At 30.8% G+C, this 27,178-nt stretch overlaps 1 protein-coding gene across 3 annotated transcripts in view; it reads left to right on the forward strand.

The window, feature by feature from the left end:
• The window catches only part of kat80 (katanin p80), a 130,065-nt gene that overhangs the window by 33,835 nt on the left and 69,052 nt on the right, over positions 1-27,178 (forward strand). For 2 of the 3 annotated variants that reach the window (XM_075358011.1, XM_075358013.1), the window contains exons 6-10: positions 4,244-4,431; positions 6,670-6,820; positions 9,966-10,153; positions 11,033-11,151; positions 13,706-13,729. In XM_075358011.1, the coding sequence (XP_075214126.1) occupies positions 4,244-4,431; positions 6,670-6,820; positions 9,966-10,153; positions 11,033-11,151; positions 13,706-13,729 (670 nt within the window). The remainder of the gene's footprint in view (positions 1-4,243; positions 4,432-6,669; positions 6,821-9,965; positions 10,154-11,032; positions 11,152-13,705; positions 13,730-27,178) is intronic. The other variant, XM_075358012.1, reaches the window with a different exon arrangement.

Below are 27,178 nucleotides of genomic sequence, written 5' to 3' on the forward strand. Positions count from 1 at the left end.
GAACTTATCGGCACAACATCATCAGATTCAATAAAACAGCTTTTTTGAAGCAGTTTTGAATGGTTTCAATTTTTAATTTATTCCAAGCGTTGCATAACATACGAGTAGAATGTAGAAGTGCAAATTTTTTTGCCATATCATTCGCAGTCTTCTCATGTTCAACTTCAACTGTCACTTGAGGTATCATCCTCCTCATATTTTTTCTTTATGAAACTTTCAGGGTTTTTACAGTTCTCTGATCTAAGGGCTGTATTAAAGCCATTGTATTTGATGGTAAAAAGAAATAATCCTATCTTTTAAATTATGACTGGTTGACATATGACCTGTACAGTTGTCTAAAATTAAGGCTACTTTTCTTTTCTGACTGATTAATTTTTCATTCCATTTAATCAAAACTGAGAAAACAGATGAGAAGTTATCCATACATTTTTGTTTGACTTATAGTTTACTGGCAGGGAAACTCCATGGAAACATCTAGGATTTTTGATTTGTCTATAACTAAGAGTTCTTTTTTATCACATCCATTCATGTTGCAAGTGAGGATAACTGTTACACAGTCTTTCTGCTGAGTTGTCAATTTTTTATAAATATAATGAAAAATCAGTAAGTGTTTTGAAATGCAACCCTAGTTCATCGCAATTGCAGATATCAAACAGGTTTGAAGTTTTTAAAATCTCGGGAATGAAATTCTTGCTCTAATTGTCTGCAGCAGGTTGATCAGTATCCAATTTTTCACCTAATGATTTCTTTTGAACAATATTGTTTCTCTCTTTTCAGTGAGAGAACCAACCATCTATTGGTTTCGAATCTGGATTACCAAATTTTCTGCAAATTGTTTAGCTTTTACCATTAAGGTACAACGACGATGGACGCATTTAATGGTTTTGCCTTAGTGAACCTCTTTAATAAAGCATGCTCAACATTTTCACTCTTGCCATTATCACACTTCATTCTGTTCATGCTCTCATTTAGGGTGATTGCAGCCTCCAATTCTTTATGGGCTTTAATGATGCAAGAAAGTGAAGTCAAATGAAATGATAGTAATGTAAGACTAAACATTAACAACAGTTGAAGCACACGCAAAAAAAAAATTAAAAAATTTTAATTAAACATATGAATCAGATATAGTATACACAATATAGAAAGATAAAACACACTGAAAGATGAATGGCCTGAAGTGTACTGCACTGCATGTATGCAAATTTATTCTATCTTTTGCCTAAGGAGGTCTGGTGCAGAGCTGTTTTAGCCAGCTAGCGGCATGACCATGTCCATTTCCTTGGAGTAATCAACTTAAACATTAAATAAGGGTTCTGCAGTAAAATGAAAGCATTAACAGCATAATTCAGTGCAATAATAAATATATTTCATGTTATAACAAATAAACGTATTAAACATTTTAAATACCAAAATGTTGATTCAATAGTCGATTTTAAAATGTTGATTTTTGATGCTATTAGACAAAGAAGTTTATACAGATTTCCTGTATTTTGGTTTTAGATTTTAGATTCTGTCTTAAGTTTTAGAAAAATTATTCAATAATCTGATTCAGCTACCCAGTGATTCTAATTAGCTGCATTTACTATACTTCTTCAGTACTGTCTATAATCAAATTTTGCTTTTGTAACAATTTGTTTAAAACTATTTTGAAAAATTCAATTGTTAAGTCCATTCTTCAGTAGTTAGTGGAAGGCTTTTGTTAGAGTAATATTATTTTATTAAATAACTGCAAATTTCAGGGATGTAATAATTAATGTTAATAATTAATTGAACTATCATGCTCAGTTGATTGATTGAATTGAAACATTGTAGCAGCCTCTGGTATAAATGCAGCTGTTGAACTGAAGCCTATCAACATGTGCTTACATAAGCACATAATAAAACTGGTGAGTTTGGTGAGCCGAACTCACCAGTTTGGCTGTAGTTTGATAAATCTGAATTGATAGGCCAGAGTGCTGTATTATTTAAAATTCAATGCAGAATGGTGTCCAGGAAACTGGGAAGTGAATAGTATTTAAATGTAACTGGTTCAGCCTTCTTTCTTTTTCCTGTTTAGCCTCCGGTAACTACTGTTTAGATAATTGTTCAGACAATGAATGAGGATGATATTGTATGAATGTAAATGAAGTGTAGTCTTGTACATTCTCAGTTCGACCATTCCTGAGATGTGTGGTTAATTGAAACCCAACCACCAAAGAACACCGGTATCCACGATGTAGTATTCAAATCCGTGTAAAAATAACTGGCTTTATACAAATGTTAATTATGTGCATCAACCAGATACAATGCAGATGACATTCTACTATGAAAGAAAACTAATTTTTGATACTAGTCATCCAGTTTTATTTTCTTCTTAGTAAAAATATATAATACACTTTTCATAGATGCAATTTATGCTACTACAATTTTTGATAAATTTCCTTTTTAGATAATAAATTAAAGAAACTTTTCATTTTACAGAGGCAATAAATTTTCCCAGATATACCACTGATTGTATATATGTTGTCATATTTTGATAAGTAATTGAAGTTTAACCTCACATAGGATATTTTAGAATTTGTTGATCCTAGAATCTTTGGCTAAAATCCTGAAATCCATACAATTAAAGAATATTTTTGTTGCACTTAAAAATTGAACAAAACTGATACAGATTTCCTTATTGGAGCACTTAAGTCCTGAGGATGAAAACTGACACATTTATTGATTTTTTTTTTAAATTAGTTGTTTTGGGTTCAGGGATCCTGAAAACTTATACATCTGTCAATATTTGACAGGTATTGTATGAACTACAAAAATTTAATTTTGACAGATGTATGTTTTCAGGATCTTTGAACCCCAAAAACTAGTTTTTAAAAAAAAAAAAATCAATAAATGTGTCAGTTTTGATCCTCAGTATTTAATACCTTCTTTTATATTTGACTGCTCTTATTATATATGATACAGCCCTAAGAATGTTCCTCACATCAAAAAGATTGTGGTAAAATAATTATTCATTTCTTTGGTACATTGGTTATTAATAACTTTGCTTATTGCTTATTGGGAAGGGACTTTCTCTGACATACACTTCAGTTGTAGGCTTGTAGTGTACCTAACTATTGGACAGAAAACATAGTACCTGAGTTGGTCCCCAGATAGCCCTTTATAGTAGCAAGGATAAACTGAATCTAGAGGTCCTGGTATTCTTACCCTGAAGAACCTATTTCATCAGACCTGTATTCACAAAACCAGTAATGAGAAGGAAGGGATTCAAAATTTAAAAAGAGGTAGGTGTGAAAAAGGATGATCTACTCAGCAGGGTAAATCAGGGTAGTTATCAGTTTGCTGAGAGTGCCTTTGAAAAATTTAATTAAAAGCACTTTTAACTTGGTATAAAACTTTTTTCATTTGGTATAAAAACCAACATGATCTGTCATGCGACATATGAGTGTCTGAGATTTTCAATATAAGACTGACAGAAAGTCTTTGAAAATATATCTATGGACCTATAGATCAGACCAAAAAGCCCAGTTGATGATCAATGAAAAACTTGTGTTTTCGTTTGTTTTTTCCTTTATCCACATTATCTTTTACTATTTCTTATCATTTTAGTGAAAAATTGATTTTTACTCTGTTATTTTAAAATTAACATTGGGAACAAAGAAGAAAAAAACAAAAATAATAATGGTTGCTTTTGAAATTTGATGTAACAAGATTGTTAAATATTAAACAGGTGATGTATGTTTGAAATGAATAGGTTTTAAGATAATTGAAGAAGAGAAAGCTTTGGAAATAATTTCTTTGAATATGATGATAATTGAAAAGAAAGAATTTTTCAAAAGGATAACATGATATAACGTTAAAAACATAATTGTTGTTAAATTATGTGTAGAGATAAAATCTGTAATGAAAGAGTTACATGTATTTTTAATGTTGGATATAAAATGAAATGTTTTAAGATTAAAAGATCAGCACAGAATCAAAAAGAATGTAAATGATAAAAAAATGAACTAGCATTTGTCAATAAAGTTTAAAAAAAATTAATAAGAAAAAGTATTGCATAATAAAAATTCAGGAAGAATTATGTTAATGATATTTACTACAGTGTAAACAATCTTAATATAATATTAAATAAGTAGGTGCAGCAAATCAGAATCAGATTAAGTATATCACCAAACTGGTCAATTACTGGTAACTAAATCACTTTTTTTATTTCTGTCCTCTTAATTTTATTGTTTCTTCAGTGACGTGTGTTTTTTTTTTGTAGTTATGGGATTTGAGAGCTGGTCGAGTACTACGAGAGTTTTCTGATCATACTGGACCTATTACTGGTGTTGAGTTTCACCCTCACGAATTTCTTCTTGCTTCTGCAAGTGTTGATCGTACGCTTAATTTTTGGGATCTTGAAAGTTTCTCTCTTGTATCTACAACTGAAAGAGATACTACAACGATTAGGTAAATAAATCTTGATTGAATGTCTTATTTATTTTTATGTAATATTAATGTTACATAATTTATTGTTACTTGAGTACACTTAGGCCTATTTACCTTTTTCTTTATTTAATTTTTTTTTCTATTTATATATTTCATAATATAATATTTCACATATATATATGTATATATATATATATATGAAATGTAATTAAATACAGGGCATGTTGGCTGAAGTATGAAGAAGAATTATCTTTGTGAAGGAGGCACTTTTGAAGTTCACTGCTACTTGGAAGGATAGGGTAATCGCGTGGAATACAAAGCTGAGACTATTTTAGGTACTAATTTTCCCAGTAGTCACGTATGGCATTGAGACTTAGGCTATCAAGGTGGATGACTAGAGGAGAATTGTTTCGTTTGAAATGTGGGCCTATAGAAGAATGATGCTCTATCGCATGGATGGAAAGGAGGACGAACAACTTGATATAAACAAACTGGATTTACAGAGGTTATCCACAATATGCTTCCAGCACATCCTCTGATTTTTTGGCCATATAATCTTAGGCCTGGCGAAAATCTTAAGGAACTGGTAATACAGGAAAAAAGTTGAGGCCAGCCAGCCGATCATATAGAAGCTGGTGAAAAGATGATTGGATCAAATTGAAGAGGTGACTGAAGAAATATTAGGCATGTTGATTTGAATGGTAGAGGATCATGAGTATGGTAGGAAATTGTCAGCGGGATATGAATTGGGTCACCAGTTTTCTGACATGAGAGGAATGATCATTGATGATGAACAGTATGAACTGCTACACTCTTTCTTCAAGTATCTTCCTCACATTCATTAATTGCGATAAAACCTAATATGAACCTAATATATTATCAACCCTATTAAAAGAGTTTTGTCTATCTTGATCTATTACTTCTAAAATTAAATGCTGTCATCATTAATTTTTTTTTATCCTGTGTTTCCTAATTTTCTGTTATTTGTTTAATTATAAACTTCAAATATGTCATTTTCTTATTAATGGTGTAGGTTTAATGACTTAATGAAGTGGATTAAGCAGTTAAAAAGTTAAAGTATGAAGGGGCCTTTATGTGCTTTACATCGTACTGGTTTGTGATTATATGCTTGGCAAAACTACTGTCGTGAGTTTATATGAGAATATTCTCTCAAATACTTAAGTGAGAGAGTACTCTCATATAAATACAGGACAAGTGTGAAAAGTATGTCGTACTCCTGGATGGCATTCATATTTCTCCTGTATTATCATCATCATTCTTGTGATCAAACTCCTTGAGTGTAAAGTGGTTTCATGAAAGAAGGCAGTACTTAAAAGTGCGAGTACTTAAGTACTAATTAGATATTTATACAATATCTAATTAGATATCATTATCTTTAGTAATTAAGGTGTGGCAGTAGTATCATGTGTTTGAATGAATCCCATGCAGATGACATGATAAAGAAAAGAGGATTGGGAAGTTTAATGGCTTGTTAGATGAGCTTATTTAAAAAGTGAATAAAAAATTTCAGGATAATGCTTGCTTCCTTATTATTGTTACTGTTACAATTTCCTCATATTTCTTAGAGTACAGAATTTTAACTGAGGAACTAGACTAATTAACTTAGAATATCAAAATTGACTGAAACCAAGAATATTTAGTCAAACTTTTTTAGCATGTGCTGTTTTCTGATATTAAAAACTTGTCTCTTTTGTTTGATTTTACGAGACCAGTAAGAAAAATCATAGTTGAGATGTACTGTGAAATGCTTTAAAAAAAGTTATTTGGTATTTGGAACTGGTGGTGTTAGATTCTGAGCCAGGGATTTTTCTTGAGGGGGTTGATCAAAAGTTGCAATGGAAATTTTCTGACTGACCAACTTCAGCTCAGACTTGTACCTCATTGACTCCCATGACAATGTACCTTGGTTGAGAACTGTGCCACCTCAAGTGGCTCAGTTATAAATTGAGCAATTAAAAATAGTAGTATTGAATTGGCTAAGATTTTTGGTGGCTGAGTTTTATGCACAAAAAGGTTGTTTTTAGATGAATGTTTTAAGATGTAGCTTAGAAAGAAATGGTGATATGTTGAAAAATAAATTGGGTATTTATAAATATTAAATGAATAATTAATTTTCTTTTCCCGTTTATCTGTTTTATTTAAAGAGCATCCATATGGCCCTTACATTTAATAAGTATCTCATTTGTGATTGGATGTGTATAAATTTGTTTATTTATATATTTATTCTTTTGTTTGAAGGTGTATTACATTTAGTCCTGAGGGAGAGTGCCTTTTTGGTGGTGGTCAGGATGTATTAAAAGTGTTTGCGTGGGAACCTGCCAGAATGTTAGATAATGTACTAGTAGGTTGGTCTAAAGTACAAGATATTGCTGTAGCCCAAAGCCAGCTAGTAAGTATAATCTTTTATTAAATTACTGTATACATGTTGTCTAAAACGTTCAGCTGGGTTAAAACGGTAGACACGTGAATGCATCTGCTGTATGCCCACAATAACTACTGTAGAACCCTTTATATATTTTAGATGTCCACTATTAGCTTCTCATACTGCATGGATTATTTAAAGTGATATTAATAAACATTTGAAGAAACACTGTCCTGCTTCATGTCATAAATTGCTTGTTTATCGATTGTTATCTGTAATCACCAGATACTCAGATACTAAGGAATCTTTGAGAATAGTCCCAAAGTACTCAGTTTCATTTAGGTTGGAAGATCATTTGACCATTCCAAGAAATAAGTCAATACCACCTTTGTATAACAACAGTTCCTGTATTGTATTTTCCATGAAACTTAAAAACTTGGGACATGAGATACTTCATTGTATAGAAAATAATTTGTTTGATTGGCAGAAATGAATCTTCTTGCAAAATGACATTCCTAAAATATCTACTATTTCATGACTAATAATCTAAAGCTGTATATTTGTCCATAATCCTTGAAAATAATTTTATTTAAAGATATAAATGCTATGAATTGAATTTGAACTGAACCAAATTTGTATGTTGAAATGTTAATTAAAATCTACTTCGAAATATTTTCAGTCCTTTTTGTAATCATCTTTAGCAACTGCCATTTTCACACTGTCATCAGTTGGTACTGCTAGTTTTTTTTTTTTTAGGATGACATGTATTTAGAATGTGGTCAGAAAAGTATATTGGATTTGTGTTGTGTGTTCATTTAATATATCATTTTTAAATGTTTTTATACATCTTCATAATGCTAAATTGTTTAAGTAATTTGATTACAGTTATTACCAATATTAAAATTGTAATACTATTCTACACATAAGAATAAAGTGTAAGTGATTTTTTTATTCTTAACACTCTTGAACATTATGAAATATGAGAGTTCAAATGCAGTGCCTTATTTCTGACTACATTTTGAACACGTGTCTGCCTAATTAAAAAAATCTCCCAGCGATAACATCAGCTGTTGCTAGTATGAAAATAACAGTACCAGTTACAGAAATTGTTTCAAAGGTTACTGAAAATATTTTCAACTTAGCTTTTAAAGATCATTTTAATGTATAATATGCTTTATTATGTTATTGTGAAATTTGTTTTATTTCTTGGTGATGTTCGTAGAACAAAATACCGTTAAGATTTAAAAAATTAAGAATTCTAATCATCTAAACCTATCATATACCAGTACAAAGTTCCTAGACCCTATCAGCTCAGAGAATTTGTTAAATCCCTTTTGTCCCATTTTTTAAGTAAACTCAAAACTTTGTTTAATTTTCAATACTTTGATTTTGATTTCAGTTCAATTTTGATTTTATCGGTTCAGGATAGATGGGCTTCTAAGTTTGCTCAATTGTGGTATATTTAAAGTGTTTGGTGGCTAACGTGGGTTGTCAATGCTTTAAAATTTTCATATAGTTATAGCTAGTTGCTATAACTCCAATTCATATATATGAAAATATTTATATATATATATATATATGAATATAACTCCAAGATTTAGAAATCAACTTGTTGACTGCAAAGCTTATTCTGGAGCAGACATTGATAGCAACCATAATTTAATGATAATGAAATGTAGATTGGGGTTTAAAATCCTGAAGAAAAGGTGTCAGATGAATCGGTGGAATTCAGAGAAGCTTGAGGAAGAGGAGGTAAAGAAGATTTCTGAGGAGGACATCGCAAGAGGTCTGAGTAAAAAAGAATGAGAATGTTAAAAAGGAAATTCTTAAATCAGCAGAAGCAAACTTAGGCGGATCAAAGGAAAGTGGTAGAAAACCTTGGATATCAGAGGATATATTGCAGCTGATGGATGAACGTAGAAAATATAAGAACGCTAGTGATGAAGAAAGTAAAAGGAACTGTCGACAATTAAGAATACTATAAACAGGAAGTGCAAACTAGCGAAAGAAGAATGGGTTAAAGAAAAGTGTTCAGAAGTGGAAAGAGAAATGATCATTGTTAAAATAGATGGAGCATATAGGAAAGTTAAGGAAAATTTTGTGGTACATAAATTAAAATCTAATAATGTGTTAAACAACGATGGTACACCGATTTATAATATGAAAGGAAAGGTCGATAGGTGGGTGGAATATTTTGAAGAGTTATACAGAGGAAATGAATTAGAAAATGGTGTTGTTAAGGAAGAAAAGGAAGTTGAAGAGAATGAAAGGGGGAGAAACAATACTGAGATCTGAATTTAAGAGAGCATTAAAAGATTTGAATGCCAGAAAGGCTCCTGGAATAGACGGAATACCTGTAGAATTACTGCGCAGTGCAGGTGAGGAAGTGATAGATAGATTATACATGCTGGTGTGTAATATTTATGAAAAAGAAGAAGTTGTGTCAGACTTCAAAAAGAGTGTTTAGTCATGATACCAAAGAAAGCAGGAGCAGATAAATGTGAAGAATACAGAACAATTAGCTTAACTAGTCATGCATAAAAAATCTTAACTAGAATTCTGTACAGAAGAATTGAGATGAAAGTGGGAGAAAGGTTAGGAGAAGACCAATTTGGCTTCAGGAAAAGTATAGGGACAAGGGAAGCAATTTTAGCACTCAGATTGATAGTAGAAGGAAGATTAAAGAAAAACAAACCAACATACTTGGCATTTACAGAACTAGAAAAAGGTTTTGATAATGTAGACTGGAACAAAATGTTCAGCATTTTAAAAAAATTAGGGTTCTAGTACTGAGATAGAAGAACAATTGCTAACATTTACAGGAACCAAACAGCAACAATATTGGGAATTCATCACAAAACTTCTGGTATAGTTGCCAGAAATGTTAACATTAATTTTGATAAATCTCAGTATTTAAATTAATAGGTGTAAGTAAGGTAGGTAGGTATAGGGTATAAGGTGTAGTAAGGGGGTGAGGTAAAAGGTGTAAGTGTATAAGATATAAATAAGTAACAGAGTATATTTCCCTCAGAATATATTATATGATTTTGTATCATAATTATAAATGATAGTTTACTCATCACTGTTGTGAAATTAATTTAGTATTCGGCTTATGTGAATAATTTCACTACTGTTTAATCTGAAAAATGTTTTTTTCATGCTATTTTTGTAGGTTGGTGCTGCTTTCCACCTATTAAATGTTGTTTTGTGGGTGGTAGATTTGAAAAAAGTTAATTTATCTTCTAACAATGAGAGTACAACTGTGATACAACCTGCTACACCTCAAACTCCATTTTCTCATGGACAGAGCATACGTAAAAGTTTTAGTAAACAGAAACCATCTCCAGAAACAAAACCAGCGTGAGTGGTTTTTATATTTCTTACTTTTTTTACTTTAAACTGTAAACAACTGGAATTGGACCCATTTTTATATAACTTTGACAAATTATTCGATTTAAATGTAGACAACTATATTTGTTCTTAGAAACAAGAAAAAAATTTGGAAAATCACATCTTCAGAAAGTTTTAAAAAAATTTCCAAAAATGTTTATTTTACATTTGATGAACTTTTATGGTTTTTTAAATGAAATTTCTAAATGTATAAACAACATAATGTTAAATGCATTTTAGAATTATGTGTATCAATTTTTTTCACAATTTTTGGCTTTATGAACTTTATGCAGCGGAGTTAAAGTTGTACATATGTTTTGACTTTAAGTTCATTGCTGAATTATTTGTGGCTGCATCAGTGCAACTGACCTAATTTTGGTAAAAATTTCATTCTGTAGTTTTTTAACTACAGAACTATAGTTAACAGTAATGTAGTGTACAGTAACTGTAATGTACTGTACTGTAGTTCTATGTTTATTAATTATGCAGTAAATGAAATGTGTAATAAGTGAAACTACATGTAAAATTGATGTATTTTTAAAAACTGAATAAGAAATTCTTTAATATTAAGTAATAATATATTTCTTGAAAAAACATTTTTTTTGAAATTGTGTAATCTTCTTTAAATAAATAAAAATTGCTAACTGCTCAGGTATTTGAATTGGTCTAATCATAATTTACTGAAATTAATTTTATGTTTTTTATTTTTTGGTTATATCACGAATATACTAAGGCAGCACTAGTGATTATAAATGTTTTATAATCTTATAATACATCACCAAATGAAGATTAATTTAAAATATGTGTTGCGTAATTTTAGAAATCTTTTATGTATGTACTTTATTTTAGGTTGTCTGTGAAAACAATTGAAGAGGCAGAACGATCAGAAACTGATCCAGAGGATGAAGTTTTACCAGTAATTCCTGATGTTAATGATTACAGAGCTGTTTTTCAACCTAAAAGATCATGTATGTTTGTCTTTGAATTATATCTCTCTTTTATTGATTATCTTATGATATAAATTTGTTTTTACTTCCATGATTTTGTTTACAGTAAATGTTTAATGATAATTCCCTGATCTGTTCTTGTGCTGTTAGATTTACATTATTCTCTTACAAACAGTTTTTTACCAGTTATACACATTAAATCCAGTAGTATAAAAAATATAAAGCTATTACAGTAATATAAATTTTGATGTCTTAGACTGGATTTATTTTTTTACATAATACAACTATTCAAAGAAATACAATTTACTTATTGTAATTTGAAGAAATGTACTTATTTGTATTTGTTAATATAATATTAGATATTTTTTAGTTTTCATATAAAAAATGTTCATCAGATTCATTAATAGCAACCATCACTATGCTTTTTCTCTTGTCTCTCTTTGAATAGCATTTTGAACCACGCCTATTCCCACCTATTAAAAACTGAACTCGCTTCCCATTCTTGAAATATGAGCGAATTGTTTTTTTGTAGACTTCCTTTATGTAGCCTCTAAAGAAAAAGGTCTGCTGAAGTAAGAAAGCTTTAAAGGCTCTTAATAGAGGATGCTGTGAATACTTAAAAAAATTTTTTTGGTTAATAACCCACTGTCAGGAAATGTTATAGAAACACCAGTTTCTTTTGGACTGGGTAGAATGAGCTTGAGACAAAGTCACTGAAATCTTAAACCATGTCTTACCTGTGTGCTTCCATAAATAAAAAATCAGTTAGGTATACAGACCAGTTGAAGCATTGATGATAATGAGCTTACCACCCGATCAACTGAGAGCAACCTGTGTAGTTTATGATTTGAAATGGATTTAGGTTAAGTTGTTGGGTAGCTATAAAAATATAACACTATGACATTTATTTTTATCATTAATCTTAACTGATAGGTATTGAAATTTTGCAGTTTCCTCATTAATAACTACCCTTTTTTCATCTTATTCTAACAAGGTTCTTCAATCAAATTGTAAATTAATGACTTGGTATTTTATCTGTGTGTGTGTTTGTCAGACCAAACATGCTTTCCAGTTTTTATTAAATTCTGCAGTAACAGTTTTTGCTGTAGCTGGAACCATGTATGTTTGGTTTTCTAAAAATTTTATGCTTCAAAGTGGCAATTTTTTTATTGCTTTTTCATGGACATTATTATTATTATTATTATTATTATTATTATTACTTTAAAAGTAGTAGAAGTACCTTTTTAAACCACGAAGTCACTGATATCTAGTGTTCCTGGAAGCAGTGATTATGTTACATACTGCTAACACAGTAAGATTATTTTTGGCACTGGCAAAAAATAATCTTATTTAATTTATTCATAATCAATTATGATATAGAGCTCAGTTGGTTAAATTCAATATAAAATTAGTAAGTTCTGCTATTCATGAATCACTAGAGTCCAGTAGTATGTTTTCAGTCGTAAAACTAAGTTTTGTGGTTGGTTAATTCATTATCAGTGATTCAGTGTTTTATTTGGTATCATGTTTGGTAATGCTCCAGTTGAGCTAATATGGAAACATGATGAGTCAACAGCATTGTGCTTCTAAAAGTTGCCACTAGCCAGTGATTTGTTGGAAAGTACTCTGTGTACTGGTTGACATATATTACAAAAAATCTGGTCTTTCTGTATGCATCTTATGCAGATAAGCTACATCTTATCTAATGGAATGTAATATTTTTATTATATTCCATTTATTTAGATGTTGCTCACTTATTTTATATCACTTGATAGTTAGATAATTTGTCATAATGTGAAAATTCAGTTGGTCTTTCTTATGCAGCATTGATTGCTTACCACTGCAGCCATGCTCTTTACTGGTTATAGTAAACACTGTTGATTTGTACTGTAGTTCTATTAATGTTTTGTGATTATTCAGAGAATACATAAATATTTTTTTAATTTGTGTTCAGTACTTCCATTGCTATTATAAATTTATTTGTGTTATTGGCTTTTAACCTGTAGCAGTTCATTTTGTTAAAAATGTTGTTTTTCATAGGTTAAAATAAAACCTGTAGGTATAAAACTTCATGATGACTTTCTTGCATGTACAGCAGAGCTTCTTACAGAATAATAAATTATGAGGTGGTAAGGGCAGTGATTGGCTGGGCCCATCTTCCTTCTAAAAGGTTGTGTAGTTGCCCGTCTGTGAAATTCTATACTGTACTTTGTAAATAAAAGATATTTTTTGGGTGGGAAGTTTAAAGCTTCAAACACCAGTGATTTTTAAACTAGACAGAATAGTTATATAAATGATAAATTGATTTATTTTTATGGATCTTAAGTTAAAAATATTTCAGTATATGTAAATATGTAACTAATTGTTGTCATATAGCTCTTCCAAAAGGAAATTTAAAAAAAGTGATTAGAATGTTATATTTAAAATGCTGAAATATTAAATTTTCTTGTTACTAATATCCTTAATTTGAAAATTATTACCAACAGTTTAAAATTACAATTAATTTTTAATAGAATAAGTTATGAAATAGAAAGAAGGTACATTTTTTAACATAATGTTTATAAATTAATTTCAGTTAAAGGAAGAGGAACAGTACAAGGTATATTAAAATCAGCTTTTTTTTAATGTGTTGTAAATCTGATGATATTAAATTTTATGTATATGTTGTTTAATAGTAGCTTTTTTCTGTTGGAATTATCGTAAAAATTTATCATATTTATTAAATATTACTGCATTATTTATATATTCATTTGTTATTGATGATATTGTTTGATCTATTGATGAAAAGGGCTATTCCAAAATTTACTTCAACTGGCATAAAAAATTTTTGTAAAATAACACTTGAATAGCAGTGTAGCACATCTGCAATGGGTACCAGCAACATATAATCTTATATACGTCCATCTGCTGATCATGCTGTACAGTGTTTGTAAAACAATAATGAATGAAATACACTAAACTGTCACCAATTGTCACAGCTGTAAAAGATTCCATATAATTTTTTTGCTACTGTGGCAGTATCACTTGGTCGTTAAGAGCCATTGAAATTGTTTCATTTCTGTTAATATTGTTAAGTGTGGATAGTCTTGTGATTATTGAACTAGTTGTACTGAGAAATGATGACTTAATTTTGTTGATGGAATTTACTTTAGCTGGGGCGACAATAACATCAGAAGTATATTGTGAAATGCTGCAAAACTCTTCAGCAGTCATTTAAAAACAAAAAGCATGGAGTGCTCCTGAAGAGTGTGTATCTGTGAAGCAATGTGCGGTTCCTGAATGGCTTTAAAAAAAAAATTCAAACAAGAGATTTTGTACCACCTCCTTAACAAACTGGACTTTGTGATTGTCATTTCTTTACCAACATAGAGGTAATTGGCTATTCAGTACTTTAAAACCAATGAAGAGCTGGTGGATGGGGTTAATAAGTGAAAAAATAGAGGCTGTATATCTTGGCAGCGGGATTCTTTGATGAGTGTTACAAAAAGCTGGTGTTGAAATAAGATAGGATGTGATAATGAAGAAGAAATGTAGATGCGTCCAGAATTCTTAAGAATTATTTGTCTTTTTTCTTTTCTTTTTTTTACCAGCTGGACAATATTGAATCACAGTTTTGAAATTGTTTTGGAGATTTAAGCTAATTTTGGAATAACTCTCATAACTTTCTTAATAGTAAGCTTGACTTCTCTTTTAGTCTTTCTTTATAAAATATATTCTTCATGCTATTTCCATTCCATTTACAAACTTTTTGCGCCTTATTGTATGTTTTTCCTGTTGGTCATTTAAAATAATATTTAACCTATAATTTTCATTTTTATTTTTATTTTATTATTTGTTTATGCATTACTTATGCTAGCTGTAAATTGTTAAATATCAGCTTTAAATGTGTTAAGTTTTGTTAATTGGTTACTGTTTGTGGTGTTCAATATAATAATTATAGATAATAGGAGTGAGGGATTTGTTTAATTCTGTGTGGGTAATGGGGATTTTGGGTTTAGTTTTTTTTTATATATAAAGAACTTGAATTGTTTAGGTATTTAAAATTTATTAATAAGCATTTTTTACACAGTGTTAAGTTTTGTTAATTGGTTACTGTTTGTGGTGTTCAATATAATAATTATAGATAATAGGAGTGAGGGATTTGTTTAATTCTGTGTGGGTAATGGGGATTTTGGGTTTAATTTTTTTTTATATATAAAGAACTTGAATTGTTTAGGTATTTAAAATTTATTAATAAGCATTTTTTACACAGTGATAAAATAACTGATTTAAACAATTATAATAGCATAATATTCCTGAGAGATTAATTAATTTAGGTTTAGTTTGTTTATTCAGGCAGTATGAAGCTGTCTAGTTGATGTATCCACCCTCTGTAGTTTGAATTTAAAATATGTTTTAAATTTTTTTTTGAGTGTTTTTTATTTGAGGGATTTTTACACCAGAATAGTTTTTATCAGTGTAATTTTTAATATTCTTTCTTAGTCCTTTCTGAAAATAGCATATGTATTTACTATCATGTTTCAGCTGAAGTAAACTTAACAGAATAATTGTGTGTAGCTTAAGATATATATATGTATTAGATGTTAGTTTTTATGTATAAAAATAGAGCATGTACATGTTGAAAATTGATTAGATTAATTGATGATGTATTTGCTTAAGTTGGGTGTGTTACTTAAGTTTGTTTTTTAAATTATTATTTATTCAGGATCATTTAAAAAGTTATATCTTATTTTTGGGCTTTTATTAGAGGTCTTTTATTTTTTTTTAATGACTATGTATCGATTTTATGTTATTCTGTAAAACTGGGTGTCTGTTTTGCCTACTTTGTTTTCATACTTTAAGGAGTGTACTGTCATACTTAGATTAGTAGATTATCTTGGATTAAAAGAGTAGGAAGCTTAGCTATGATTGGACCCATTGTGTAATCACAAGTAGAGTAATTTTGAGTCCTTTAACAAGATTATAAGCAGAGTTACTGATCCATTTAAAAATAGCTGTTTTATGTGAGAGAGCTGTGTGTTATATGAGAGAGTTACATTATTTATAAACAAGGAAGAAGAGTTATATTGTTTGATTTGTTATTTTATTTTACAAAGCAGTGTTAACATTTAGCTGGGTCTCTCTATCTCCTAGCTTCTAAAAAATGTGTTCATGGAAAGGGATGATTGATCTCTGTAGGTATTGTGTGACTCCTTTAAGAGTGCTGTCTTGTACGACAAACATTTTGAACTATTGTTTACTAATCTTGGGTGAACGACTGAATTGTTTATCTTAGAGCTGCTTATTTCTTTTTTAAATTCTTTTCTGTTCAAGAATTTCTGAGTTATAATTTTCAGTAAAGGAAAAATCAGAAGTTAGAGTTATAGTTAAAAAGTATATTTCAGTTATAATTTATAATAAGTTTATATTTTTATTTCTTTTTATTTCATCTTTTATACACAATTTCTCTGTTGTAGGCCTCTCTGAGATCTCTGCGTTCTCTTCTTTCCTGAAGTACCCATATCCATTCTATTCAAGCTGTAAATTACAATTCATCTATCCAGCTCCGTCTCCAATCCATATTTCCTTTCATTCATATAGTTGGATTCAACCATTGTGCATGCCCTGCTTGTCACCATTTGTTAACTATCATTTTATTGATGATTTCTTCTCTGGTGAGTTCTATTATCTTAGCGTTTTCTCATCTTTTAACTGTACTTCCAACCTAACCTGACTAATTCACTGTTCTTTCAGACAACTATCTAGAAACAACAGCTTTATTTTATCACATAGAAAAGCTTAATTCATAGTACTATATTAAAACTACTCTTTTTGTATATATATATTTTTTTTAATGACAGTTTATTATTACCATACTATTTACCATTATGATAACTACAGCAACTGTGCAGTCAAATTTTTTTTATGTTAGTACAAGAACCAGATTAAGTTTGGCTATTGACATTTTACTTTTAACCTCGCTCCCTCGTTTTTCTGACTTACATTCCTAGATGTTTCAGGAATTTAGAATTATTAGGTTATAGAGGATTTAGTTTGCAGTCTTAGCTATTACCCTATTTAAAAATTATTTTTATATTCTTCTGATTTTTACTTTTTTACACTATACAAGAGAGAGAGAGAGAGAGAGAGAGAGAAGAGAGGAATGTGTTATTGCTGGTAAAAAAGTGAATTTTTTATTTTTTTAATGTTTTAAGTTCAAAATTTTCTTTCAGAGTAATTAGAAAAAATTATGTTCAACTTAATGTCTAAATTAATTAAGTACATAGTTAACTTTTAATCTTGGGAATGGTTTAATTAAAGTAATTTGTGTGTTGGAGAAATTGATGGTCTAATAAGGAAAGGTATTAAAGATGATTAGTGTTAATAAGAATTTTATTTGTGATTTTTTTTTTAGTATTTAGAAGATGTATTTCAATATTATTACTATTAGCTGTTATGCTATGGTAATAAATTTTTATCTTTTTCCCAACTCCTGTAATTACTTCATGATATTTGGAAGGTGTATACCCATCACTTACATAATCATCACTAAAAGTAAGAGTTATAAAATTTATCTAACTGTTTCCGTGTCAATACTATTTGGTGCATTTAATCTGTTTTAGATCTGAACAATTTGAAATTTTATCACATTGGTGGTTAATCCAACCTCCTCATCCTGAAAATTGGAACTGCATGTTTTTCAACTTTATTCTGTTAAATTAGGATGAGAATATTTTTTCAACTGTTATGAGTACTTGGTAAATTTTCACAGTTAATTTACTTTTTTATTTTTTGTCTTCATGTAGATGAAAATATATCATTTTATCTGCTGTTAACTACAGCATGTCTGAAAATTCCCCATACCACAGATGTACTTATATTAACATGTACTTATATTAACATGTTTATATATTAGTGCTAATGAATTACTTGTCCAGTATACCTGTGTATGGGCCTAATGCTGTATGTGCAGTACTAAGTGTCTCCTTGTTCTTGACATGTGAAGCATCCAAGTTATGGTTATAGAAAGGCTTCCATAATCCCATAATCATGTTAAAGAGTTATAGTTTGAAAGACTTCCTCCACACTGTTAGCCAATTCTTCATTTTTTCATATTGATGTTGAGCTGCATAAGCTTTGATTATTCCACAGAATGAGTTGGATGCAGTAAGGTTGAAGTTTTGTGATGGCCATTGCAATGGAGCTGGCAATGCTTGTGAATCATGGCCTATCCAGTTTCCTGAAAATTGTTAATTGAGCAGGAAACCTGTCTTGCTATATCTAAATACATTCAGTGATGTGTCTACCTTGAAGCTGAGGTATTAACCCTCTTTACAAAATTTCTAAATAAGAATTACCATTCCACATTCTCTGCAAAAAAATGTGGTCTGAAGCAAGTCATACTGGCCCATATTATGATGTAGTGGATTCCTTTCTAACTTGCATATAAAATGAAGAATTTCCTTAGCCCAGAAAACCAAATTTCTTGCCTGTGAACTGCAATAAATTGCACATTTATCAAAAAACAGTGCTGGTGTGACACACTGTATTTGGAAATTATGCTAATAAAGCGTGGCAGACTGCAATGTTGGCAAAAGTTGGTCGAAATTGTTTCATATTCAGTGTTTTCAATATAATCATTCATTTTGACCTGTGGTACATTAAGTTAAAAGCTGTTTATTTATGAATCAATTTAATTGGATACTACTCACTTGAATCAGTGATGCTATGTATTTTTGCACCTGCTTTTCTATCGTCCACTACGTAACCTGTCTTTAACATTGGTGAAAGTAAATACAAGCAGAATTAAGCATTTTGCTTTATGAGGCAGATCCTTATTAAATCATTTATTAAACGCATTCCTTATAGACCTAGAAAAGGCATTCGATAACGTAGACTGGAATAAAATGTTCAGCATTTTAAAAAATTAGGGTTCAAATATAGAGATAGAAGAACAATTGCTAACATGTACAGGAACCAAACAGCAACAGTAACAATTGAAGAACATAAGAAAGAAACCGTAATAAGAAAGGGAGTCCGACAAGGATGTTCCCTATCTCCGTTACTTTTTAATCTTTACATGGAACTAGCAGTTAATGATGTTAAAGAAGAATTTAGATTCGGAGTAACAGTACAAGGTGAAAAGATAAAGATGCTACGATTTGCTGATGATATAGTAATTCTAGCCGAGAGTAAAAAGGATTTAGAAGAAACAATGAACGGCATAGATGAAGTCCTACGCAAGAACTATCACATGAAAATAAACAAGAACAAAACAAAAGTAATGAAATGTAGTAGAAATAACAAAGATGGATCACTGAATGTGAAAATAGGAGGAGAAAAGGTTATGGAGGTAGAAGAATTTTGTTATTTGGGAGGTAGAATTACTAAAGATGGACAAAGCAGGAGCGATATAAAATGCCGAATAGCACAAGCTAAACGAGCCTTCAGTAAGAAATATAATTTGTTTACATCAAAAATTAATTTAAATGTCAGGAAAAGATTTTTGAAAGTGTATGTTTGGAGTGTCGCTTTATATGGAAGTGAAACTTGTACAATTGGAGTATCTGAGAAGAAAAGATTAGAAGCTTTTGAAATGTGGTGCTATAGGAGAATGTTAAAAATCAGATGGGTGGATAAAGTGACAAATGAAGAGGTATTACGGCAAATAGATGAAGAAAGAAGCATTTGGAAAAATATAGTTAAAAGAAGAGACAGACTTACAGGCCACATACTAAGGCATCCTGGAATAGTCGCTTTAATATTGGAAGGACAGGTAGAAGGGAAAAATTATGTAGGCAGGCCACGTTTGGAATATGTAAAACAAATTGTTAGGGTTGTAGGATGTAGAGGGTATACTGAAATGAAACGACTGGCACTAGATAGGGAATCTTGGAGAGCTGCATCAAACCAGTCAATTGACTGAAGACAAAAAAAAAAAAGAAACGCATTCAGTATACTGTTTATGTTATGTTTTATAGTGTGTGCACTCAAACATGTCACCAAACCATCCTCAATACTCTTTTGCTCTCTACAACTACATTTGCTCTCATCAGACATGGCTTTACAACTGAAACAAAAGAATGAGGAATGTTCTTTGTGATTTTTAGACTGGGGTACCAACCACAGTGAAGAAACTATTTCTTGGGAACTGAATATTGCATGACTTTCTAAACTGCAGCAATTGGAGGGAAGGGTATGGAACTTCTCGGATGTACTTTATGTGTTTTACCCAGTGATGAGTAAATTCCTGTAATTCTTTTAGGAGAATATTTCTAGGAATCTTCCTGGAAATTTTAGGAATTTATTATTTTTAGCGGGAATTTGTATTAAATATAGATACAATTGTACATTTTTACTACTGTGCGCTCCTGCTGCTGATAGTAAAGAGCATATTTGTAGTAGCCTAAATATAATGCAACTAGGTCTTTTACTCTAATCTTCATATTTTAAATTAAAAAGATGTGCAAATTGCTTTAATAACTGTAATTACTACAATTACTACAATATTTTAACATTAATTACAAAATTTTTGTTAAGGCCATTACAACCTAGTGGCCTTTAAGTTCCCTGAGAAACTCAGGATCATTCTGAAGATGATAATTGTAGCCTATAAATGTGATTTTCCCAGCCCTTTCTATTGTTAGACAGTTTCTTTTCATTTTTTTTTGTTGTGGGTAAAACTGAAATTACAAGCTCCTCTCATTCACCACTGATATTGGTGGAGATGATAAAATGCAACTGGCTACTTTACTTAGATCAGTATCGCACACTAGTCCTGTCTACCACTCTACGGGACCATTCGTTTTACTGATCTCTATAGGAAATCTTTAGCCCAGAAAATTTCTTCCTTGCTCCTTTTATACCTAAGAAGTATCTAAATAAGGTACAACAAACTTGTAATGAATAATCATAATCATAAAAAGGAATCTTGTGTCAACAGAAAATTTTTTTTATTATTGAAGTAAATACAGAGGTCATTCAAACATAAACTGGACTTTGTTTATATAGCTTTATTGATATTAGATAAAATTACAAATAAATTTCCTTATCTTTCTTCATAGTTTCCTCAGAAATATATTTTCTCTCCGGACAGGTAGTTTCCTGCTTCCTCTCAAAAAAAAAACACAAAATGGCTGCTCCAACAACCAATTGTGCACATAATGTTCGACTGCGGCATCATCTTTAAATCTTTCTTCTCCTGAAGCTTTAATCAGCAAACCAAATGTAGAAATCACATTGTAACATGTCTGGGCTGTACAGTGGATATTCAAGAGGTGTCCAATGAATTTTAGCAAGTTTATTACGAGTGAGCTGCTACATGAAGCCATATGTTCTTATGGATAAGGAGGACATTGTGAATCAATTGACGATGTCGTTTGTTGAAGCAGCTCTGATGTCTTCCAACAACTGGCAGTAGTATGCTGCATTTGCTCTTTATTTGTGCAGGAAATCAATCAACAGCACACCTTTGAGCCTCAAAATATAGTTGCCAGGATCTTTCCAGCTGACAAGAATTTCTTGGCCTTGATTGTTGTCCCCTCCTCACTTTTCCACTACTCCATACTTGCTCACTTGCTTTCCAAAGTGTAGTGATGGACCCATGTATCGTACAGGTCACGATGTGATCCAAAAATGCCTCTCCTTCCTCAAAGCGATTCAGAAGCTGCTAGCAGAAATTTTTCTGGACTTTTCACTGTGTCTTACTGAGAAGACATGGAACCCACTTTCCCAATACTTTGCTGTATCTAAGAGCTTCTGACAACATTGTATGCACATTCCCAACATTTATGCACTTCTCTGATGCAATTTAAGCAATCAGTCACCTTGCCTAGTGATGAACTCATCATTGCAAATCAGCTGATTTCGAAGTGGAGAGTTCTAAGGTTCAAATCCTAGTAATGGCTGTTACTTTTGTACGGATTTGAATACTAGATTGTGATACTGGTGTTCTTTGGAGTTTCTCAGGAATGGTCAACCTGAGACTGTACAAAACTACCCTTCATTTACATTCATATATATATAATCTTCATTCATCCTCTGAAGTAAAACGTTATGGTGGTTCCAGAGGCTAAACAGAAAAAGAAAGTTACTCAAAAACTGGTAGTCACCTTCCACAATGTCATGAACAGCCTGAATGTTGTCATAATTGATGCTGGTCTGTGGACAACGTTAGTAACTTTTCGTTCTCCACTGCATCACAGCCACTTAGAAATTTGTGGCCCAAACACTTGAGTTTTTGACAGAGTAGTATCTCAGAACTAGCCTGGATTAGAGTCAAAATTTCAGAGGATTTGACATCTTTGTTGAGAAATGTGACCTACCAGCATGGATGGCTGGTTCCTCCCCTCCGTACATATCCAATTAACTACCCACAGTGCCCTACCACATTCACAGCTCTTCCTCAGTCTGTGTGACAAAATTCCAATTTATATTTAAATGACCCTCGTGCATCTGAGATTAATAACAATATTAAAAGTAGTTACATAAGAATCAGATAGCTTGAATTCTTGATATTGATTGCAATAATCATAATATAAAATAATACCTTTTTTGATGAATATAGAGTTTTGGAAAAACCAATTGAAGTAAAATTAAGAGATTGTCATATGTTAACTGTTACAAAAATATTGGCAAAATACACTCAGTATTTTAGTTTATGGAAATAATAGTGAAATAAATCTGTTTAATATTTTTTTGTGTAATAGAAATGAAACAAATTTAATAAGCTATTCCAAAGTAACAGTGAGAAAAATAGTATCATGTGGCAATGTTTCTGAAATTTATAATCAAAATAGAAAATTGATATCTATAAAGGAAATTAATTTGTTGTATGATGATATAAGATAAGATAATGTAAGTTTAGTAAATGGAAGTAAAAGTAAAATGACTTTAAAATAAAAGTGCCAATGTATGTTGAGACATATATATTTAAATAGTTATGCAAAAATGAATTATTAATTGGTGTAACAAAAGAAATAGAATCAGTATATATGATTTGTACAATATGCATTAAAAGTAAAACGCCTGACTTACCTTTTGAAAAAAATTGAAAATGAGCGATAGAGATTTTAGAAATTATTCATACTGTCTTAAATTGGCCTCATGCAATAGTAGGCAGAGTTAGGTAACATATAATTTTTTATCATTCATAGATGATTATAACGAATTAGGAAACGTTTATTGTATTAAATCTAACTCTCAAATTTGTAACTGTTTCTTAGTATGTCAATTTAGTAAAAAATTAAACTGTAAAAGAATGGAAAATGTAATATGTTGTAATTATAAAGAATATTTTAATGCAGATATCAGTTTGTTAGAAAGAAGGGGGTACTTATGATTCCATGCCCACCTTACACTTATTAGTTAAATTGTGTAGCAGAAATATACAACAGATCATTTATTGTTGGCCAAAGCAAAAGTTAATGATATTTTTTGGCCAGTAGTGATGAAAACAGCTGCTTACTTGAAAAACAGAATTCTGGCTAACACTATTAAACATAAAACATCTTATGAAATATTTTTTGATGAAAAACCTAGTGCCAAGTATTTAAAACTGTGTGGAAGTTAAGTTTTTGTGAGAATAACAGATCAATTAAGAAAATGTTAATGGGATTATAAATTGAAATTAGGAATATTGTTAGGATATACAGAAGCAGGCTACTGATTTCTAGTAAATAACAAAATAATAAAGGCAAAACATGTTGACATAATAGAAAAGAGTATAACATGTATAGATTTTAAAGGACAGTTGATGAAAAATTGAATCAAACAAAAGTAAAAAATCAGATTCAAGTAGGCAGTCTGAAGAAAATGAACTAATCATAAAAATAATGAGATAAACGGTCAGTGAGAGTAAGAAAGCCAAACAGTAGGATGTAAATGATGGTTTTGTAACTAATAGTTTTGTATCTAATGTATATTGTACCACATATATGCCTAATCTAATATTGGTGGATGACAACAATAGCAGCTCAGATGTCAGCGGGAGCACAATATATGTACGCGCTGGTACAAATCTCATTCCTACTGCACAGCTGACCGTGCAGTTCTCTCACCATAGCAGCACTGCAGCCTCACCACTCTCAGGCTCCAATAAAAGAGCATGCTTGAGAGAGAATTTTTAATTTATCATTGACCACCACCTGGAAAAGTCCAAGAAGAAGAAGAAGGTGAAAGAAGTCAGAAGAAGTTCCTTGGCTGCTTCAACTTGGGCTCTCCCGGTGGATGCCAACATCCCTGCTGGAGCAGCAGCCTTGGCTGGCTCGCCAAAAAAGCTGCTGGATGTGGACGCTACCTTCCTGGTCCAGCTTGCTGGGCTTCAATCACCGTAGCTGGCAAACTCAGCAATAGGAGCCGGCCCTTTGGTGGGGGTGGGGGGGGTCGCTTAGAGAGAACTGCCTCAGTCGCACCGGTGTGGAAGATGACTGATGCTGACCTGACACTGTAGGGCTCTGGAGGCCATCACTGCCATGCTGTAGTGAGGACCCAACTGCTGCTGAGGGGAAGCCTGGAATGATTTCAGTCAATGAGCTGTAACTTCTTGACTTCGCTGAAGACCAGCTTCCGGACCCAACAGCTTTTCTCAGAGCTAACGCAAAAAATGGCTCTTTTCAGGGCTACCACAAGGTTGTAAATTATGAGCTATCGAAGCTATTTGACATTATTATTCAACCTTATGGTAGTCTTTCTTAGGGCTACCACAAGGTTATAAATTACAATGAGCTGTTGAAGCCAATCGACGACAACAGCTCTTCTCAGGGGTACTACAAGATTATAAAACGCCATGTGTCGTCGAAACCATTTGGTGACAATATGTTAATTTTTGTGATATAACTGTACCAAATATATTTGAGGGGATGAAGCTAAGCAGTGAAGCTAAAAATTGGAATAAAAGCTATGATAGAAAAATGAAAGCAATAAAAATAGAAATTTGAAACTAGTTAAAAAACCAAGAAATAAAAAAGTTTTTTATGCAAAATGGGGTTTAAGAAAGAAAAAAAAGCAATTTAAGGAGGCATGTTGAATATGTTATATATTAATCATATGTAGTGGTTGGTAAGTTTGTGTTTGTGTTGGCATGCCATATAACAGATGAGAAAGATGTGTGTATAATTTTATAGTTTTCTTAATAAAATAGTCAAATGGTACACATCAATAATCAATAATTGAATTTTAACTATTATAATTTGATTAACTATTACGGTGCTGGTGATTATTTTAATAAATTAAGTTGATAGAATCTAATTCTAATGGTTATTTAAACAGTTATTTTAAGAAATATTACTTTTAAACCATATTTTTTAAGAATTAACCTTTATGGTGGATGACAAACTTACTTCAACTAAACTTTAAGGAACGCTCAATAAGTGCCTTGCCCTACACTGATGGGTAAAATTAACCATTAATATATGTGAAGATATGTGAAGTTCTTACCTCCATATTTTCACCTCCTTTTTGTTATTTACTATTGTGTTCTTCCTATTTTTAAATCAGCTTAAAAAAAGTGAAGCAAAGAAGTTCTGTTCAGTGCAGATTTAAAGACACAATGATTTACTTGAAAAATTAATCACATGCAAAGTTAAACATCCAAGTTAACATGGTATGAGCTAACCAGCAAAGATACTGACACTGGGCTTTGATTCCTTTTTGGAAACAGCTCAATTTATTGATGTAACTGTATGAAATAATGAATGAATGTCTGAAATGGTATGGGTACACTGTTATCGTATTCGTATGTGTTGGTAGGAAGGACCTGAATATCATAAATGAAAGATGTACATATGTATGTGACTTAAGTAAAGGTATTATTTGTTAATGCTGTGTAGTTTTTACACCTTACCAAATATCTTTACATCTTCATCAGTTTTTTTGTAAATTAACTTTTTCTAGTATGGACATTTTTTATTATAAGGTGATTAGGTCCTCTATAAATATTTCAAGTTGCAAAGGTAGATAGGTATGTAAATCTGTCCTTTAAGTTTTTGTTGATATGTGTATAGCAGTTTTTGGGTGATGTATGAATAATTTTGGATAATTGGATGTATGAATTTTCTACTGTATGAAATGCATGTTATCCTAAAAAAGAAGTTATTTTGAACCATGAACAAAGAGACCTGATTAGTAATATGTCAGCAAAAACAGATTTCCATTTAATAAACTTATTAATTTGACATTTTGTTTTTAGCATTTTGAAACTATGTTGTAGTTAACACTGTAAATATTGGCCCTATTTATCAAAATAAAATTTATGCATTATAAATTACTACACTTATCACTTAAAAATATATCATTTTATGTCATTATTACACTACATCATTTTAAACTATTGGTGTTTTCCTTATTTGTAACAAGTTGTAATCGAGAGGAAATCACCATTTTTTTTTTTTTTTTTTTTTTTTTTTTTTAATATTAATGCAGCATTACTATCAAACTGCAACTATTGGTTTTGAGGGATTGTTAAAAATTTTTAATTTGATTAAATAAAACACTTTCTTATAAAGATTATGAAAGCTTCTGATAATAATGTTTCAATTAAAAATTAATAATGTTAAAGGGATTGCTGAAGTATCTAAAGAACTGAAATATGATACAATACCTGAAGTAATTGATGATCATTTTAAAAAGATATGATTAGAAAGAATGAAAAAGCAACTGCCAGTGGTAAAGAATCATTCTGTTCTCCAAATTATCTCAGAATTTGGGGAAATGCACTTAAATGAATATCTGTTGCTTGATAATATAATATTATATCTTAATGAGGATCCTGCTCGTAGAAAATAACTAATTATTCCAAAAAAAAGACAATAGATGGTGGTGAGGAAGTGAAGACTGCTGGCTTGATGTTGCAAGTTATTACTAATATTTGATAAGGCAAGGAGAGGGTACAAATAATATGTACTGTTAAATGTTTAAAGTTTCTTTTGTTTCTTCTGTAGTTTGACTAGTTTGCTGTAACTTTCTGTTATTGATTTTGTGTCAGTCTGTTAGCTTAAACATTTCTTTTATATTTTACAGCCTTACCTTATTAATTTCATCTACTTTAATCTAATAATATTAAAAAATTAGA

This window comes from Lycorma delicatula, chromosome 2, assembly GCF_047948215.1.
Source record: "Lycorma delicatula isolate Av1 chromosome 2, ASM4794821v1, whole genome shotgun sequence".
Lineage (NCBI taxonomy): Eukaryota > Metazoa > Arthropoda > Insecta > Hemiptera > Fulgoridae > Lycorma > Lycorma delicatula.